The 20,828-nt window shown below is 37.3% G+C and overlaps 1 protein-coding gene and 1 pseudogene across 2 annotated transcripts in view; both read right to left on the bottom strand.

Annotated features, from left to right (window-relative positions):
* Positions 1 to 4,863, bottom strand: part of LOC124642846 (juvenile hormone esterase-like) — a 33,965-nt gene extending 29,102 nt beyond the window's left edge. Inside the window, exons 1-2 of one of the 2 annotated variants that reach the window (XM_047181571.1) lie at positions 4,315 to 4,863; positions 1,685 to 2,973 (exon numbers count right to left, since the gene is read on the bottom strand). In XM_047181571.1, the coding sequence (XP_047037527.1) occupies positions 1,685 to 2,973; positions 4,315 to 4,494 (1,469 nt within the window). In that variant the 5' untranslated portion in view covers positions 4,495 to 4,863. Of the gene's footprint in view, positions 1 to 1,684; positions 3,234 to 4,314 lie in introns of those variants that run through there. The other variant, XM_047181582.1, reaches the window with a different exon arrangement.
* Positions 86 to 19,975, bottom strand: LOC124642834 (annotated as a pseudogene).
* Positions 19,976 to 20,828: the final 853 nt, after the last annotated feature.

Below are 20,828 nucleotides of genomic sequence, written 5' to 3'. Positions count from 1 at the left end.
AAATAGCACTGATGCGGTTTTTCTGTATTATTACATCTGTACACCTTAACTCAGTTGGATATCATATTAAAAAAACTACAGCAAATCTATTTATATCCTTTATTCTTAACAATTCAACTGCGTGTCGAACTATCAATAGAACTACCTTACATACATGGATAAAAAAAAAGCCTGTATACATATGTAGGCTATAAAGCCTTCTTCGATAAATGGGCTACCTAATACCGAAAGATTTTTTTATCGGAGCAGTACCATGATCTTGAGGAGAGCGCGTTTATCATCATCATCATAGATTCGTCACAAATTTGTCATCAACGTTTCACGTTACCAACCGGGTCGCCCTCCACACCAACCTTATTTACTTGTTAAGTTATGTTATACTATTTTCTATTTTTTTATATAGGTAGGTACTCCCTGTACCGTTTACACTCCGTCGGCTGGATCCCTCACAGGTATGAGTAGTACCTACTTGACTATTACAACATTTTCATACACTTAAATCATTCTTTTTCGATAATTCTTTCAAGTACATTATTTTAGAGATTGAAAATGCCTAGTCACAGTGACTGACAAGATTAGACTTAATCGTCCAGTCATGAACATTAATTACCTGATGGCACCTAATTATCATATCTTAATATCATATATCAATACCTAGCTTGTAAAATAGGTATATTACTTAATTTATGTTTACTATTGCGAAACATGATGATAAAAATATTACCCGATTACCTGATTACTGATAGCTGATTTACAGATAAAGTCTATATATTTATTAAATTGCCTCTTGACTTCCAGATTATTATTTTGAGCTTGACTGGCCATAATACTTAACAGTAAAGAGCAAATTCGTCTTAAACTTGAAACTTAACAAGTATTTGATTGCTTCTGAACTTTAATTAGAAGAAATGGAGTACATATGTAGATATATCTGTTTTAAAAGGAGTTTTTTATCACCTGAGAATGCAAATCTTATTCAATTAACTAAGTGTTGAACATAATTTTACCGTTTTGGCAGTCTCCGTAGGCGTGAATGACTTCAAAACATACAAATACAAAGTTAACATTTACTTAAATAAATATTTTTATTTTATCTAATCATATTCTACTCGCTAGATTGAATATATTTTTCTGTGAAGTAACATCTTTTTATTTATTTGAGAATGATATTTACACGCTACGTTATTTACGTTACAACTCGTTGTGTGGTCTGGGCGGGGGTTTCGGCGGCGGCACCGCGTCCCGGTAGTATCTCTGGTAGATGTCATCCCAGAAGCGCGTGCGCTCCGCCAGCAGCGCGCCGCGCAGCTCCAGCCGCTCGCCCAGCGACATGTGCGGCGCCCGGTCCGCGCCCGCCGCCGGCCACTCCGGCAGCACAGAGCCCTCCGGTACAGGGGTTCTGAAATGTATAAGAAAATTTATCAAAGTAGTCATTATTTATGACCCGTTTAATAACTTTATTTTGAGGTACATTTAAGAGTCAGACAAGATTTAGATGCGAAATATGACCTTATAAATTGTCGCTATCCTCAACGCTAACCTTGTTTTGCACCTAGGGCCTATGCCATGAAGTAGAAAGAATCCATAGACCCTTAGGAACTCTAAAATACACTCCCATTAAATTCTTAGTCTAAAACAACCTTAGTCTAAAATAAACCAAGTTGATAGTTTCTTAATTACTAACCCTGTTTTAAGAAAATTATGCCAGATTTCGCGAATAATCTTCATCATATTCTGATACTCCGGGGTCGCTTGAGACTCATCTGATTGAGTCAAATTTTTTCCATCAAATAAAGCCATTGACTGAGCACAATGGTCAGCTCCTCGTACATTAGTGTAAGGTACCAGGGGAATGTCCTCATCCACAAAACTATATTCATACAAATATACTTGATTGTTGCCAGCCTCCGCGTGCAACTTTACAGCTCTAAGCATGGGATAAGCAAAGATGACGTCCGAGAAGAAATCAACGTATTTTAAAATATTGTCATTGTCGACTGGCTTGTCACCAAAGTAAAACTTCTTTATTTTATTTGCCACTTCTTCTCTTTCTTCGTCAGAATCAAACTTTAAGTCAGGTGGCAAGAAATCAGAAAACTTTTCATTCATCTTATGCTTCCAGATATCAAAGAAACCAATGCGTAACAACCCTTCCATATTTGCGAAACCATATAATAGTGGTACTTTTCTGTAGTTGCCACTCTTGAGTATAGTCAGAGGTGATTCAGTTAGGAACGCTCCGTCTCCTGTGTCACGTTCTACACACGGTGAAAACTTGAATATGGAATCTGTCCTATCAAATAAGTCATCTGGGGTTAATAATAGCTCCAATGGAGCTTTCCTATAGAAATCTTCTAAAGCGTAGATATCATCTACATTAGTGAAGTTCAACTTCCTAGCATGCGTTTTTGCAATCTCTACAGGATCTCGCTGGATTGCAAGAGCTGCCAGGTTTCCTCCACTTTCAGGTATGACTCTTTGGAATAGTCCTTCTGCTGACTTAGACAACATTAACAGATCTACTGAGACAGAACCCGCGCTGTACCCGTCAATAGTAACATCATCAGGGTTACCGCCGAAGCTGGCGATGTTCTTCTGCACCCAGCGCAGCAGCGCCACCTGGTCCTTCATGCCAGCATTGCCTGGCACGTCCTCAGTGCCCAGACATAGGAAGCCGTGAATGCCAAGTCGGTAGTTAAATGTGACTATAATAAAATCTTTTGTGTTCATAAATTTTGTTCCTTTAAGTTGTTCACCGCTACCCATTAAAAATGCTCCTCCGTGAACAATCACTAAGACAGAAAGATTTTTCTCTTTCGTGTTTGGTACATAGACATTGGCTATGAGACAATTTTCTTTTACCACTCGATTCTTTGGCATCAACATATCCCATGGTGATTTAGCCTGTGGACATATCACGTACTCGTCAACTGCGTCAAACGTTTCCGACCATACTGGTGGAGGGAGAGGAGCCTGGAAAAAAACATAAAAGGAATCGTAAAATATTTAAGATTTTACCAGATAGATTAATACAGAAACATCAAGACAAGACCGTTTGGCTCATAACGTCAAAAAATTAAAATTGGAGTTTTTATTTTAGAAGCCATGTAAAGTAGATAACAAAGCACACCCTAAACCTATAAATTGGTTAACACATACGAAAACTACACGTCTAGTGCTTATGATTTTCTAGATATACTAAATAGCTCCTAAATAATATAAGAGGTAATACTTCAATAAAAGAATTATTATTAAAAAAACAAAATACCCGACTGCACACTAAAAAAAGAGTAAAACAAGCCCCACAATAATATTGATCAATACAACTTTACTGAATATAATTTATAAATATTGATGGAAAGCATCGCAGGCGGGGACCAACAGAGGCTCATTTATAGTCATTTCGGTTGTGCACCATTTAGCAGAATTTTCGTTGGTGGCGGTCAAGGTGGTCCCCGCCTGCGATGCTTTCCATCAATATTTATAAATTATATTCAGTAAAGTTGTATTGATCAATATTATTGTAGGGCTTGTTTTACTCTTTTTTTAGTGTGCAGTCAGGTATTTTGTTTTTTTAATAATAATTCTTTTATTTATAACTTTTTAGCTGTTTTTATTTAACGAAAATGTTGTAGATGTAGAAGACTATGTATATGTAAGTACCATTTTAAATTATTTCGACGACATTTGGCTTTAGATTACGAGTGATGTTACTCCGCAACATAAATTTACCGCCAATGCGACGTTCAAGACGATCAAGACGACGTTCATGCATTTGATCAAGACGACGTGATTGTATCGCCAAAAGAATCGCTTTTTGCTTGCTAACGCATGAGTTGCTTTGCGTTGACGCAGAATTAACATGTTCCCGTGGGAATTTTGAGAAAAAACGTATCCTATATTAATTACTCCCGTGATTGAAATGAATCTAATGATACCGCATACATATTTTTTTAAAGGGAAATTTAGAAAAAATATCCCGTGGGACTTTTAGGATAAAATGTATCCTATGACACTCCCGTAATCAAGACAAATCTAACGATACCTCATACTTCAAAATCCATCAAGCCGTTTAGGCTACAGGAGGTCACAAAGGAACAGACATACATACATACTTACATACTTACATACACTCGAAAAACATTACCCTCCTTCTTTGGCAGTCGGGTAAAAAGGAAATACATGACTAATAATTATGTGTATGTAAGTAAAAAACAAGCCTTACTATTTTCGCTTTATGAAAAAATTGGATATATAGGCTCAGGGTCTCCCCACATTTATCGACGCTTAGGCTTCCAGATATCAGGAACGTACCTTGAACTTATTTTTTCCCGTGGGCGCGGTGGCGTAAGGTATATTGTAGAAGGTGTATATATCTTCAGTGGGGTGCTTGCGCCCGCGCACCGGCCCTTGCGCAGTCCTCACCTCGCGCCATTCGTCGTCAGCCAGCACGGCCGCGCACATGAACACCACACACGTCCACCACTTCATCATTACACCACTTAGTAACTCGTAATTAATATCCGTTTCTCTGTTTGTGTTTATTTATACTTTACATAAATCTCTAGCATTTATTATTATAATTCTGCGGTCAAAGTCTGCGGTTACGTCAGAATGAGTATATCTTCTAATTTATACTGCCGAGGATGAGTAGGGCAAGCGTTTATATATCAATCAAAAGCGTCAGTAGGTACTTATCTTATTATCTACACATTTATACCTATGTGATTATGGAAGCATGATAAGTTTATGTTTACTCAATGCTACACATATTTATTTATTATGTGACAGACAGTTTAAGGTAAGATCAGAGTCGTTATGGCAACTGATTCAGGACGTTTCTGTTTGAACATAGGTAGGTATTTATAGTCCAAGCGGGTGAAACCGCGGGAAACAGCTAGTGTTTAATAATAATAAAAGCCTTTACTGTTGAAATCAAATACAGAACTGTTTGCAATCTACCTAACTACTAATCTACGATTATTCAACTTGTCTTACGACAAAGGCCTCCTCTAGAGTTTTCCATTCCGTTCTTTTCTTAGCAGTTCGACTCCATGTAGGGCCCGCTATTCATCTGAAGTCGTCTTCCCATCTTCTGGTTATTAAAAGTCAAACTAAATTCAAGATTGCATATGTTACTGTAAAATCCCGAACTATAAGGTAAATCCTAAGTTTTTCCAGTAAAACCTAAGATTTACCTACATGAGTTGATAAATGTAAGAGTTTATTATAAAGATACGATTTATTCGGACTTCTTCCATTTCAATTCAATACATGCTAGGTTTTACTAATGTGGACTGGTAAATATTACAAACAAAACATGTCATAACGTGCTCAGCGCAACGACTCGTACTTGTTAGATAGATATGATAAAAATTAGATAAAAATAATTTAAATAAGTTGGTTTTAGTATGTACATATTATTATCATAATATGATATCTTTATAATATTATGTACCTGTTTTGTCTAATAGTTCATTAAATTAAATAATTAAGAATTACTCTTTTTTTATTCCTAAAATCAACGTCTACCAGCGGACAGCGGTAAAACCTGGCATATACAGAACTCGAATATTGAAAGCTCGAAAAAATCGTTGTTTTTTAGGGTTCCGTACCTCAAAAGGAAAAAACGGAACCCTTATAGGATCACTTTGTTGTCCGTCTGTCTGTCTGTCTGTCTGTCTGTCTGTCTGTCTGTCAAGACCCTTTATCTCAAGAACACGTGGACGTATCAAGCTGAAATTCACATGAAATACTCAGGTCTATTGTCCCTTTAAGCTGTGAAAATATCAAACTTCTAAGCCAAGCCAATCAAAAGATACAGCCGATTATGTCGATATTTTCAACAAATTTTCGACACTCGCAAAGGAATCAAAACCTACAGGATACTTCCCGTAAACTCAGACTCTTGAAATTTGGCATGAAGCATTGTCATATAATGCAAATATAGGAAAAATTACGAAAATCTCATTTTTTTAGTTATATAATGTAAAAAAAATATTTTAATAAAATGAAACTTACTACTATAAGCTAGGGTATGATCTCCTAGCCTTAATCAGAAATAAAACGTCAATTCGTATCACAATAACTTCTTGTATTCACTTTTAAAGCACAATTTAATATCAATCGTAAGAAAACATAGTTTATCCGTCCACGAAGGAAGCGCATGGGAAGCGCGCGCTCTAACTGTCAAAATCTCTTTTTAGTGTTGTCCTCACAGTAGAGGTAGTGTTGTCCGTATAAAACTAAAATGATTTAGTATACTTCGGTAAATATAGTATAGTTCCTTAATGTATGAAAAGAGAATATAACATACAGAACAACACAGGATAATATTAGTCTAACATTCGGCCATTCTGACCACTAAGTTTGTCCTCAAACTTCTCAAAGTCAAAGTCAAATCATTTATTTCATTTAGGCCTTTACAAGCACTTATGGACGTCAAAATTATAACTAAGTTTGATTCTAGTTGCCCATTCCAAAAGTAGCTTCCTATGGAGAAGAACGGGCAAGAAACTCCATGGTTACTCTTTTTAAAAATAATATAGTATTACAATTTGTATGTATTGATACATACAGTAAAAGCATGCGAAGATCATGTAGAATCGCAAAGACAAATGAGAGTAAAGTGACAATTAAAATGCTACATGGTGTTCACATTTACAAATTGGTTTATATTTTGGTACAAAGTTAAAGGTCAAAGTCAAGAGGTTATTCGCCAGCAAGAAGTCATGACTGTGCCACCTTTACAGAGCTGCGTTCCTAGGACTGCCTCGAGGCCTTCACTCTTACTGGAGCCATCCACGCCTTCCAGCCAATCTAAACTCACGACATCTGCATTTGACCCCTCACCGCAAAGCCAAGAGGATGTCCACCAACAAGGCTTCACGATCGTGCCAACCTTCCAGAGTCGTATCTTTAACTAGGACGGACTGCATCGTGGCCTTCACTCAAACTGGAGCCATCCACGCCTTCCAGCCAATCTCAACTCACGACATCTGCATTTGACCCCTCACCGCAAAGCCAAGAGGATGTCCACCAACAAGGCTTCACGATCGTGCCAACCTTCCAGAGTCGTATCTTTAACTAGGACGGACTGCATCGTGGCCTTCACTCCAACTGGAGCCATCCACGCCTTCCAGCCAATCTCAACTCACGACATCTGCATTTGACCCCTCACCGCAAAGCCAAGAGGATGTCCACCAACAAGGCTTCACGATCGTGCCAACCTTCCAGAGTCGTATCTTTAACTAGGACGGACTGCATCGTGGCCTTCACTCCAACTGGAGCCATCCACGCCTTCCAGCCAATCTCAACTCACGACATCTGCATCTGACCCCTCACCGCAAAGCCAAGAGGATGTCCACCAACAAGGCTTCACGATCGTGCCAACCTTCCAGAGTCGTATCTTTAACTAGGACGGACTGCATCGTGGCCTTCACTCCAACTGGAGCCATCCACGCCTTCCAGCCAATCTCAACTCACGACATCTGCATTTGACCCCTCACCGCAAAGCCAAGAGGATGTCCACCAACAAGGCTTCACGATCGTGCCAACCTTCCAGAGTCGTATCTTAAACTAGGACGGACTGCATCGTGGCCTTCACTCCAACTGGAGCCATCCACGCCTTCCAGCCAATCTCAACTCACGACATCTGCATTTGACCCCTCACCGCAAAGCCAAGAGGATGTCCACCAACAAGGCTTCACGATCGTGCCAACCTTCCAGAGTCGTATCTTTAACTAGGACGGACTGCATCGTGGCCTTCACTCCAACTGGAGCCATCCACGCCTTCCAGCCAATCTCAACTCACGACATCTGCATTTGACCCCTCACCGCAAAGCCAAGAGGATGTCCACCAACAAGGCTTCACGATCGTGCCAACCTTCCAGAGTCGTATCTTTAACTAGGACGGACTGCATCGTGGCCTTCACTCCAACTGGAGCCATCCACGCCTTCCAGCCAATCTCAACTCACGACATCTGCATTTGACCCCTCACCGCAAAGCCAAGAGGATGTCCACCAACAAGGCTTCACGATCGTGCCAACCTTCCAGAGTCGTATCTTTAACTAGGACGGACTGCATCGTGGCCTTCACTCCAACTGGAGCCATCCACGCCTTCCAGCCAATCTCAACTCACGACATCTGCATTTGACCCCTCACCGCAAAGCCAAGAGGATGTCCACCAACAAGGCTTCACGATCGTGCCAACCTTCCAGAGTCGTATCTTTAACTAGGACGGACTGCATCGTGGCCTTCACTCCAACTGGAGCCATCCACACCTTCCAGCCAATCTCAACTCACGACATCTGCATTTGACCCCTCACCGCAAAGCCAAGAGGATGTCCACCAACAAGGCTTCACGATCGTGCCAACCTTCCAGAGTCGTATCTTTAACTAGGACTGCATCGTGGCCTTCACTCCAACTGGAGCCATCCACGCCTTCCAGCCATCTCTAACTATGACTGCATCGTGGCCTTCACTCCAACTGGAGCCATCCACGCCTTCCAGCCATCTCTAACTATGACTGCATCGTGGCCTTCACTCCAACTGGAGCCATCCACGCCTTCCAGCCATGCTAACAAATCGTCAACAATATAATTGCATAAACTCTCACTACGATAAACAATTTCTGCGAATATTTTCATTTCATTTCATTTTGAATCCAAACTGTGACTTGTGTACATTGCCATTTTAACAAATTGGCAACCATATACTTGTACAAATTCTTACTACGGTAAACAACTTCACGTCTAGTATTTGGACTTGTATACTTTATCTAAACATTCAAGTTTAACAGAGTAAGTTAATCTTACTATCACTGTGACTGCAACGAGGAATTCACTCCTATTTGGAGCTATCTACGCCTTCTAGTCATGTTAACAAATTGACATCAAGATCCTTCTATCAAGTCTCTCGACTTATGTACCTTATCAATACATTCAAATTTAACCATGACAAGTCAACATCAACATATTGGCATCTATATACTTATATATTTTCCTATTTAAATAATCGACTTGTTTTATATCCAGTCTCTGGATTTATATTCTTTATAAATACATTCCAATTCAACCATTTCAAGCCAACATCAACATATTGATATCTATATACTTATATAATTTCCTATTTCAATAATCGACTTGTTTTATATCCAGTCTTTGGATTTATTTCTTTATAAATACATTCAAATTCAACGATTACAAGTCAACATCAACATTTTGACATCAATATACTTTTATCATTCCCCATTAAATAAACAATTCTCTATATCCAGTCTCCGGACTTGTGTAGGTACCTTACCAATACATTCAAATTCAAGCAATACAAGTCAAAATCAACATATTGACATGAATTCATTTATATAGTTCCCCATCAAATAAACAATTCCTTATATCCAGTCTCGGTTCTTATCTTACACATACTTTATCAATACATTCAAATTTCAATATTACAAGTCAATATGAACATATCGACGACAACATACTTATATCATCAATCATTAAATAAAGAATCCTATGTATCCAGTCTCTGGATTTGTGTACCTCATTCAAATTCAAGCAGTACAAGTCAACATCACCATATTGGCATCAAAATACTTATATCATTTCTCATTTCAATAGAAAACTTCTATTATACAAAGTCTCTGAACTTATGTTCCTTATTAACACATTAAAATTTATCACTATCATAATTCAAAGTGCAAATCAGTATTTACACATTGCTTCTGCTTATATAATTCTCATTACAGTAAACAACTTCTTTCTATCCAGTACCTGGACTACTGTACATTAACAATACAATATACAATTTCTTAATATCCAGCCTTAGATTCATAAACTGCGTCACTACACTTGTATTGATCTTCAATACAATATACAATTGCTTAATATCCTGTCTTATTTTATATACTTCACAATTACACTTTATTGGCACAATATATACAATTTATTTTTTAAGGACTTAGTTTCGAAGAATTGAGAGCTATGATAAATATACACAGCTTTTTAAGTAGGTATGTGTCAATGAAGATCTCTATAAATATTGATTAATAATATTATCACAAGCGGCTCCTTACACAAAACCGTCCTTACACAATTCCTTCGTGTATTAAATTCAGAATCATAAATGACTCGTAATTGTCAATATCCTCAAACTGGACAATATACAAATCTCTCAATTTATTACATCTTCTATCTCTGACTACAATATATATGTATACATATTTTATCTCGTTTAGTATCCATTAATCATCAATATGATCAAAGTAGCTAATACAAATTCTTTAGTCAGTTTCTCTGCCCATCTCTTATTTATATTCGTTATCTCAAAACTAGTACAATATATCTTGTCTATTCAATACTCAATTCTTTATTAGCATTCCAGTCGCTAGTTTTTAATAATTAACAACATAATAAAATGAGAAATGTACAAGTAATTACATTTTTCTCTGTCCATCTCTTATTTGTATTAGAGCAATGCCTATGGTTGAACTAAATCAATACATGTCTTCTATTATTATTATTTAACAACACAATCAAACTCAATCAGACCATACGATTGTTACAACATTACAATTGTTTCTGTTAATCCCTTATTGTAGTAGTTAAAATATATAAATACATAATATCCATTTTCTTCCTCGAGTCGTTTGTTTTCAGCAACAAACAATAGAACCAGCTAAAACAGTACATAGTGCATACCTTCCAACCTATGAACTTATCAAAAGTTTATTTATGTAGTCTTATTTCAATAATTCAACAATACAACCAAACTGAATTAGTATGAATCTTTCAATTCATTTCACATCTCAATACAGAGGCTCGTAAGAATTAATAACAGTTAATCAAGGTAAAAATTGTACAAATCTTTAATTTATTCATTCAATTTTCTTCGTCTGGTATTGTTTTATTAATCAACAATTCATTAAAATCACTACACTTCTCAATTTAAGCTTTTCTTTTTAGTTAATACCATTTAATCAAATTATAACTCTACAAGTTGTAAAGCGTGAGTGGAAAAGCTTTCTGCTCCTTCGGAACTATATCCCTGATGAGGGATACGAAAGCAGAATTGAAGGTGGTGCCGTAGAAACAATTTTAATACAAACAAAGTGACAACAAAGTACCCCTGAGCCTAGTTTAACTCATGGTTCTTTATTTATGGTGCCTTAAAGTATTGCCTTCTTTAGCTGTGCCCTAACAGGGCCTATAATGGTACCTACTTAGTTTTAAGCCTCTTCAACATCTATTGTAACATTATGGAATGCAAATAAATATATATGAATATAAACATAACCAGATGTCATCATCTTTAAATATAAGTTCCAATCACCATATAAATTGTTCTTTATCAGTCAGTTTTTTTTTTCAATTAATGGTTCAAAACTAATAGATACTAAGCAATGCTCTTTCTTAGTTGTTGACTGTAAAACACTTGTGGTTGTACTTACTGACTTGTTAAAGATGTTGTTGACACCCCACTGAATTCACTCCTCTGATCCTCCACAATCTTGGTTCCTATTTTATAAGTGGTCAGAATAGACTCACAACATCAATCAAGAAAATCATCATAAACTGTACATGTAATTTTCTGTGAGAGAAGGTCTAACATACAATATGTGCTGAAATTTAGTCTCAGAATAAAATGTCTAACCTCCCAGGAAATTACAAGATTTCCTGTCATAAAGAGAGTATAGAGAGAAATGTTAACTCGTATCGTTACCATCCATAAAAGTTCAGGTTCAGTTTATTTATAATAATCTATATGTTTTACTGAGTGCCCTGGTATGCATTCAACTTTTTAATGGGCTAGGACAAATTACTTATTAATTGCCTAGTCTTTTATTCTTTAACTGTCTCACATACTTCTTTTTCAGTATGGTATAATGTATTCTGATGGTATAGCTCCTGTGTAGTATCAGACAATTTTATGTATAACTAATGTTGTTTTGTTCCAACTCAAACCTATCTCTTATTGACCCAATTGCCATATTCATTTATTAAGTTAATAATATATAGACTGCTTTCGATTCAGATTTCAAAGCCGAAATTTCTTTATTTTGTATTTATTTGATTCTAGTATACATATCTTTAAACACTTCGGGTTATTTTTAATGGTTGAGAAAACTGGTCTCAGCATCAAGTGGTGGATTCCAAATTAAAATGAAATCTTTCAAAAAGAACATATCTGATCTGGCTACTCAGATTACTGACACTACTGAGTTATATTTTCTTCTGATTAATTGACACTACTGATTTATATTTATTTATTATGCTTCAGTCTGTAAAATCCTTTAAGTAAATAATATTTACTACAATTGCTGCATCTTTACTGTGATTAAACTATCCTTAATGTGTTACAGTCCTATAATGTACCTGTTAGCTGTAATATCATCCAACATTCAGATAGAATAAGCAGTTTAACTTTTTCTAGGTGAGGCAATTTACAGTTAATAATATGGAAAAGATCATTTAAAAAGATTACCATTTTTATAATTTTCACTTTAGATACTCTTTAAAATAATAACAAGCAATGATATTTGCTTGGAATGAAGTTTTACTTAACAATGATGTATGCTATTGGCAGTACCAAGATATTGGTAAAACATACTTACTGTCTGAAACATACTGGCTTGAAGCATTTAGTTTCATAGTTACTTTATTAATAAAAACCAGTTTAGTGTTTATAGTACTTTAAAGTATTTGATTATCCATTATTAATACCTGTTATCACCGCTTTGGATGTACATAGAATAGTCAAGAGCTGTGTCGCACGGTTTTTGTTGGTTGTCAATTAACCACTTTATTTTCTACCTCTATTTGTAAGTGATTATGATTATTTCAATTTTAATTATTGTAATATTGGCTTTATATCATGAATATCCTATTGTTATATCCTATTTACTTATTTTTATAGGTACTTTCTTTGTCTATTTCAGTAATGTATGTAAATAATGCATTAACACCAAATCGTTTGGCCATCATCCCCATGAACTATGCAATTAGCTTTACTTGCTTTATTTACTCTTTTCTCATGAATATTTTATGTATTCAATGTGTAGCAAAAATAACACCATACATAATTACTCAGGATATAAATGTTTACCTCAGAGTATCTGTCATGTTCCCAGCTGGTTTATGGATGTCTAATGAAATATATTGTTGTACATTTACTCACCTTAAAAATGTATGCATCAAATGGATCAATAGCAAACTCTGTTCACATCCATGTAAAACTGCACTTATGTGCTAAATTATATTTTGAATGGCACCCATTATGTACAACAAAATATCTATAACCTAGAGGAAACTCAGTACCGAAGCTCTGAAATGTCAGCTCAAATAGTTTTTAGTATATAGAGCTAAATGTTTCTGGTTTTATATTTGTATGCCATGACAAGTGGCAAACATGTTTTAAGCACATACCTTTAATAATTGTATTATCCTACATGCATGCACCTGCGTGTGTATGCATGTATACACATGTTTGGGCAATTAAATGATTGTTTTCTATTCCATGGATTAATTGGAATGAGAAAAAAAAATATTAATGCTTATACCTGATTGTCCAATGTCTCGGGTACCTGTTGCATCGCGGCGGAGAAGGTGTCTAATCGCCATCAGGCGTAGTGTGTGTCAAGCAGTAATCTACACACAAGAATCTTGTCTGGTCGTCGTCATTATAGGCTCCACAAGTTGTTGACCATGTCGCTTTGTTTTCCTTGAGTAGATAAGTCCTTGATACATTATTGCGGTTGAGCAATCAGTGCTGTGGTCATCTCGTCTTCGTTTAAGTGTTTCGCATAGTGTGGCGTGATCATTAATTTTATTGTATTCGGAGCATTCGCGCCCCATTGGTAATTAGGCGTTTTCTGTTCTTCCCGCTTCTGATATAAGCTAGGGTATGATCTCCTAGCCTTAATCAGAAATAAAACGTCAATTCGTATCACAATAACTTCTTGTATTCACTTTTAAAGCACAATTTAATATCAATCGTAAGAAAACATAGTTTATCCGTCCACGAAGGAAGCGCATGGGAAGCGCGCGCTCTAACTGTCAAAATCTCTTTTTAGTGTTGTCCTCACAGTAGAGGTAGTGTTGTCCGTATAAAACTAAAATGATTTAGTATACTTCGGTAAATATAGTATAGTTCCTTAATGTATGAAAAGAGAATATAACATACAGAACAACACAGGATAATATTAGTCTAACACTACCTTATTTCTCACAAACGAATAAAGGTATCAAATTGAAATTTATACAAAATACCTAGGTCTATTGTCCCTTTAGGCAGTGAAAAAATCAAACTTCTAAGTTAACGCGATCAAAAGATACAGTAGTTATACCGACACCTTAGACGAATTTCCGTCACACGCTAGGGAATCAAAACCTACAAGTGAACTCAGAATCTTGAAATTCGGCAAGAAGCACCGTTATATAGTAAAGAAAAGGGAAAAATTGCGAAAATGATAAATTTGAAGTTACATAAAATATTAAAGTATTATCAAATCAAATCAAATACATATTTTCCTCATTTCAATGGGGAATTTAAACGACCAAGTTTGACGGATTTGAGAAAACATTTCTTTTTAGTAAAAGAGTATACTCGCCGTTTATTTCCATTGTCATCAGGTCAGGATCTGATGATGGAAATCCCGAGAAATCGAGGGCAACTATCAGAAATTGTAGGCATGCATAGGATTAAAACTTGATTCTCAGATGTTTGTCTGGTGATACTATCAAACAGTGAAGGTTTAGAGCTTACCTGATGATGGAGACGTGAGAAAGTCGAGAGAACTCCTCAACGGTATGTTTTAGTAACGTCGTGTTTGGGCTTATATTATTCGTATTGACGAGAACTTTTCACAAAAGTTTAAAATAAAAACTTTTTACAAAAAAAAAAAACAACTTCTAAAAACAACAAGAAAACTGTCTATATGCCTCGGTCTAGATCTCGGTGGTTAAATAAATATAGATGCATTCTCTAGACACCGACTTCTAGACCGATGCACCTAACATCTTTTTAATTTCTTTGTTTTCTTGTTGCTTTGTTTGTAAAATGCTACAAAATAAAATAAAGCCGACTTTATAAAACAAAGAAAAGGACAGAATTACACTTTTGTCAAGGCTCTAGAAACGTAAAGCCAGCAGCCCCGAATCCTACACTCTAGCAGTCGTTGTTACAATTCGACAGTTACAAGTCGTCAGGCAGTTTCGAAAAAAACCTGAAACTGGGGCTCGTTAGGTGATTAATCCCTCAAAAATAAAAGATCCCATCAGTACTGAATTCTCATCACCTAAAATAAAATAAGCTCCAACACAAGGTTACGTTATAAATTGTAAAGGAGTTCCCATAACTATATCTGATCTTTGCTATCGATCCCACAATGGCAGTCAAACTTATCTATGTAGAAAGTCTTCGCCAATACGAATAAAATAAGCCCAAACACGTGGTAGTTGCAACATACCGTTCAGGAGTTCCCTCGACTCTCTGTAGTCTCCATTATCAAATCAGCTAAAAACCTTCACTGTTTACCAGTACCCTCAAAAATACACTCACATGTCTGGTTTTGACTCGATGCGTGCCTACAATATTCAAGAGTTGCCCTCGATTTCTCAGGGTTTCCAGATCCTGGTCAGTTCTCATCAGATCCTGGTCATCCGAATTGACATCCTCCTTCTTTATGAAAAGTCTTTAACAATAAAAACTAGCATTGCAACCTGTACAATCCTCTGAAACTGCTTGTCTTTTATATTTTTCAAACGATCCTGGACATTCGTCTCCATGGAATTTTGATAAAATATTTATATTCAAAGAAACGTCATACCATTCTCCAGTTTTTACAAAATGGGTCAGATATGCCCAATGACCTTAATTAGCTATTTTCAATCAGATTTCTGAATGATGAATACAAAATGTTGTATATAAATAACTTTAATAAAATAACTTTTACAAGGTACTGGCCTACTATTTTAGTTATATTATAAAATAAAAAATATTAACTATTTTGGTCTCACAAAATAATCATAACTATGATTGTTCTAAACTGAACGGTTAGCGCGAGACTCACTTTTTATCTATACAGGATTTGTACGGAACCCTCGGTGCGCGAGTCCGACTCGCACTTGGCCGGTTTATTTTTGAAATACTCACAGTTACCAACTCATGTCGGTAAATCCTAAGACTTACCTATACTCAAATCTTAAGATTACCGTTGTTCGAGGTTATACAGTATCACATACATAACCTACAAAGAATTAAAGTGTAGGTGGGCAGGACACATGGCAAGAGAAAAGCAGGAACTAGCTTGACGACTAGACAGCAAAAGATGCAGAGGTAGTGTTTAATAATATTAAATTGAAATTGTAATAGTCCAAAACACATTGAATAACTTTGCAGACACACGATGACACAGCATACTGCTTATTTGTAAAAGTCTGTTGATGGGAAATTAAGAACCAATGACTTTTTTCAGTCTTCTTATTTTTGTGACGTGCATAGTCTTCCATAAACCATAAGCTACACAGGTTTTTTTGATGAAACAGATTACAATAGGTCCTTGGGACTTTACACAAATCCCAAGGCATATACAATCTATTCCTGGTGTCGGCGACTCGTGCAATGCCGTCTCTACCAGGAGAAGCACTGTTGAAGACACTTCAACGGGGGGAGTGTGTTGAGTCGTCCCACTCGCTTCAACCTCTTCCACGAGAAGTGCGACGATAATAGTGGACTGTATTTAATAACATGTAAATACCTATAATGACCTTAGACAACACAATTAACTTAATAAGAATTAAAGAACGCGTGCGCGCGGCCGGTGCGCATAAGCAAGGTTTGACCTCTGGACCCTCATACACGGCGAGCCGTTGTACCACGACTTCATAGTTGCCCCCACTTCTCGTGGACGCGGTTGAAGCGAGTGGGACCACTCAACATTACCCTTATAATAAAGCCCAAGATTTTTTTGTATGCTCTAACTACTGGTACGATTTGAATAAAAACTTCAGAGTTAGATTGGCCATTTATCGATTCAGTCAGATGGCGACTTTTTATTCTTATGTGCCGAGCAGTTCCCAGGTCACACAGCACGGGTCTAACCGTGGCGGAAGCAAAATAAATTTATTTATTTATTTAGGGATAAAAACAGTTACATAATAAAACTTATCGGATAAATTATATTAAAACTAAGTTAACAATCATGCAACCCATACCATTATCCACAAGTTAACAAAAGAAAAGAAAAAGAAAGTATGAAAACTGATTACACTGACAAAATTAAACAGTAAAAATGAAGTATATAAAAGTACTTAGTAGATTTGCGGTTGATTAGCCTATAATTACAATTTCAGACAAAAGTTTAACAGCTTTAATAATATATGTAAAGTCATAAGTCAATAAATGTCATAAGGAATTCAAATCACATGAGACGACTGTAACTCTATACAATATTCAGAAGCAGGCTCAATTACATCACGTTTCTTTTCTTACACTGAGATGAAGTTTAGGGAGGTAAATAAATAAATAACAATCGGAGACAATTTAAGTAAATAGAAAAAAAAGTGAGCACTATGTTTATTTATTTTTGATTTCATAGGCAGGTTTTGCAAGGCCTGACGAAAGCTTGTCGAAAAGTTGCATCTTTCTACTACAACTAGTTGCACACTCCTAATTTGGGATGAAATTTTCTATAGAAACCCAGGTTCAAACAAATGGTGTTACAACTCGTTGCGTGGTCTGGGCGGGGGTTTCGGCGGCGGCACCGCGTCCCGGTAGTATCTCTGGTAGATGTCATCCCAGAAGCGCGTGCGCTCCGCCAGCAGCGCGCCGCGCAGCTCCAGCCGCTCGCCCAGCGACATGTGCGGCGTCCGGTCCGCGCCCGCCGCCGGCCACTCCGGCAGCCACGAGCCCGAGGGGACCGGGGTACTGAAAGAAAGATTGAAATTAACACAGTTTAAAGAATCTGTGTATAGGTAGGTATATGTCCTACAACATATACTGTGTACATATTACGGCTAAAGCCCGAAGTGCAGTTGCGCGTAACGTAAGGCACGTGTGTGGGTTTAAAAACGATTGTGCGGGTGCATCTAGCTGTAACTACTGTAATGTAGGCTATACCAAAGAACCAAAGATAAGAGAATGCCACTGAGTTTAGCCGCACGGGGCTGGTTACATCTAACTGCCGCCGAATAAACCTAGGTGTAGCCGCACTTTGGGCTTCAGCCGTAACATAAATATGCATACTCACCCAGTTTTAATGAAATTATGCCAAATCTCACGAACAACTTTTTTCATTTTCTTAAACTCCGGCGATACCTGGGACTCACCATGATGTGTGAAATTCTGCATATCATACACAGCCATAGACTGAGCGCAATGATTAGCTCCTCGTATATTAGTATGAGGCACCAAGGGTACATCCTCGTCTACAAAGGAATATTCATACAAATATACTTGATTATTACCCGCCTCTGCATGCAGCTTCACAGCCCAAAGCATGGGATAAGCAAATATTGTATCAGTAAAAAAATCGATGTATCTCAAAATATTGTCATCGCCGACTGGCTTGTCCCCAAAATAAAACTTCTGTATCGTGTTAGCCACTTCTTCTCTTTGTTCATCAGAATCAAACTTCAAGTCGGCTGGCAAGAAATCAGAAAACTTTTCGTTCATCTTGTGCTTCCAATCGTCATATATCATAACGCGAACCAGACCTTCCATTTCAGCGAATCCATATAACACAGGTAATTTCCTGTAGTTACCACTCTTAAATATAGTTAGAGGAGATTCTGTCAGAAATGCTCCATCTCCTGTATCGCGTTCCACACATGGCCCAAATACGAATGTAGCATCAGTTCTATCGAAGAAATGATCTGATGTTAACAGTTCCATCGGAGCTGTCTTGTAGAACTTTTCTAATGCATAAATGTCATCTACGTTATCGAAGTTTAACTTTTTGGCTCTCAGAGACTCATGTCTTAGCAATTTCCACAGGATCTCGCTGAACAGTAAATGCGGCCAGGTTTCCACCACTTTCGGGTATAACTCGGTGAAATAACCCTTCGGCTAATTTTGAGAGCATTAGCAGATCTACTGAAGCAGACCCAGCACTGCTACCTACAATAGTAACATCATCAGGGTTACCGCCGAAGCTGGCGATGTTCTTCTGCACCCAGCGCAGCAGCGCCACCTGGTCCTTCATGCCAGCATTGCCTGGTGCGTCCTCAGTGCCAAGACACAGGAACCCATGGATGCCGAGACGATAGTTGAATGTAACCAGAATGAAATCCTTTGTCTTCATCAGCTGCGTCGCCTTAATACTTTCGCCATAGCCAATTATAAAAGCCCCACCATGGACATAGACTACCACCGAAAGGTTTTTTTCCTTCGTATTTGGCACAAATACATTAGCAATGAGACAATTTTCTTTTGTAACTAAAGATTTAGGCATGAATTCCACAGGAAACTCAGCCTGCGGACATATAACTTTCTCGTCAACAGCGTCAAATGGTTCTAGCCACACAGGTGCTGGAAGGGGTGCCTGAAAAAATATTTAAGCACTTACATTTAATTTAGGTCATATCTTTAATGACTTATGTCGCTTATTTTGATTGATCTACACTGATTGACATACAAAAAAACTTACTTTGAACTTGTCCTGGCCCGTGGGTGCGGTGGCGTAGGGTATGTTGAAGAAGGTGTATATGTCTTCAGTGGGGTGCTTGCGCCCGCGCACCGGCCCTTGCGCAGTCCTCACCTCGCGCCACTCGTCGTCAGCCAGCACGGCCGCGCACATGAACACCACACACGTCCACCACTTCATCGCTACAACTAGGTACTAATTGATAGTACGTTGCTCAATTTATATTGTAAAGTTTATATTAATCTCTCGTAGTATATTTTATTATTCTCATGCGTCAGAATAAGCGCATCTCTTAATTCCGACTGCCGAGGATGAGCAGGGCAAGCATTTATATACATATAAATGAATTATAATTGCCTATCTTATTATGTAAGCGGATCGTCATGATTAGGTTATCATTATTATCAGTACAAATGTTCAATTACCTTCATGAACATGTTTTGTGCTTTTTGGGGTACCGCAATCGATAAGCATACTTTTTAATACAGACAACCTCGAAAGATTGTCAATAGGTTCGTACTCCATTTGCTAAAATCAATTTCTTACCTGGTTAATATTCCGACCGGTAGCTTTGCCGTAACATCTTGCACGTTTTGCTAGTCTATCTTGTACGTCGTTCGGCTAACGCGCTATAAGATCAGAAAACTTTCCGTCAACTAGAAGTCAATGAATCTATAGGTCAGTTAAAAACATCAGTTTTCATTAACACCTAAGCACAATTAAAACAACCTGTCCGAGTCATATTATAAACTTCCACAACAAACATTGCTCTCAATTACAAAAAGCAGTGATTCTCTTTACCATAGGGACGTATCCAGACATCAGACATGATATATTTCATAATTATTTATTTAATAATATATATAAGTATTAATTGCGCAGTCATGATCAGGCCCGCCGCTAGCTGTTTGTTCGCCCGCGTGCAAAACTGATTATGCCGCCCTACGACTACATACGTTTTGTCAAAAAATATATAACGGGGCGGGGGGGGGATCCAGGGGGTCCGGACCCCCCGCCCATTCATATCCATCTTACTTGTCCAACAGAAAAAAATATGTACATGCACCGCTCTGATTGCAGAAAACCCACCTACTTTTGGATAAATAACTATTGCAATACATAACATACATTACACATAACTTTTTATTTACATGAAATGTTCAGAGTAACCTAAGCAGTCCT

This window comes from Helicoverpa zea, chromosome 2, assembly GCF_022581195.2.
Source record: "Helicoverpa zea isolate HzStark_Cry1AcR chromosome 2, ilHelZeax1.1, whole genome shotgun sequence".
NCBI classification, from domain to species: domain Eukaryota; kingdom Metazoa; phylum Arthropoda; class Insecta; order Lepidoptera; family Noctuidae; genus Helicoverpa; species Helicoverpa zea.
This window is presented reverse-complemented; position numbering and strand designations above follow the sequence as displayed.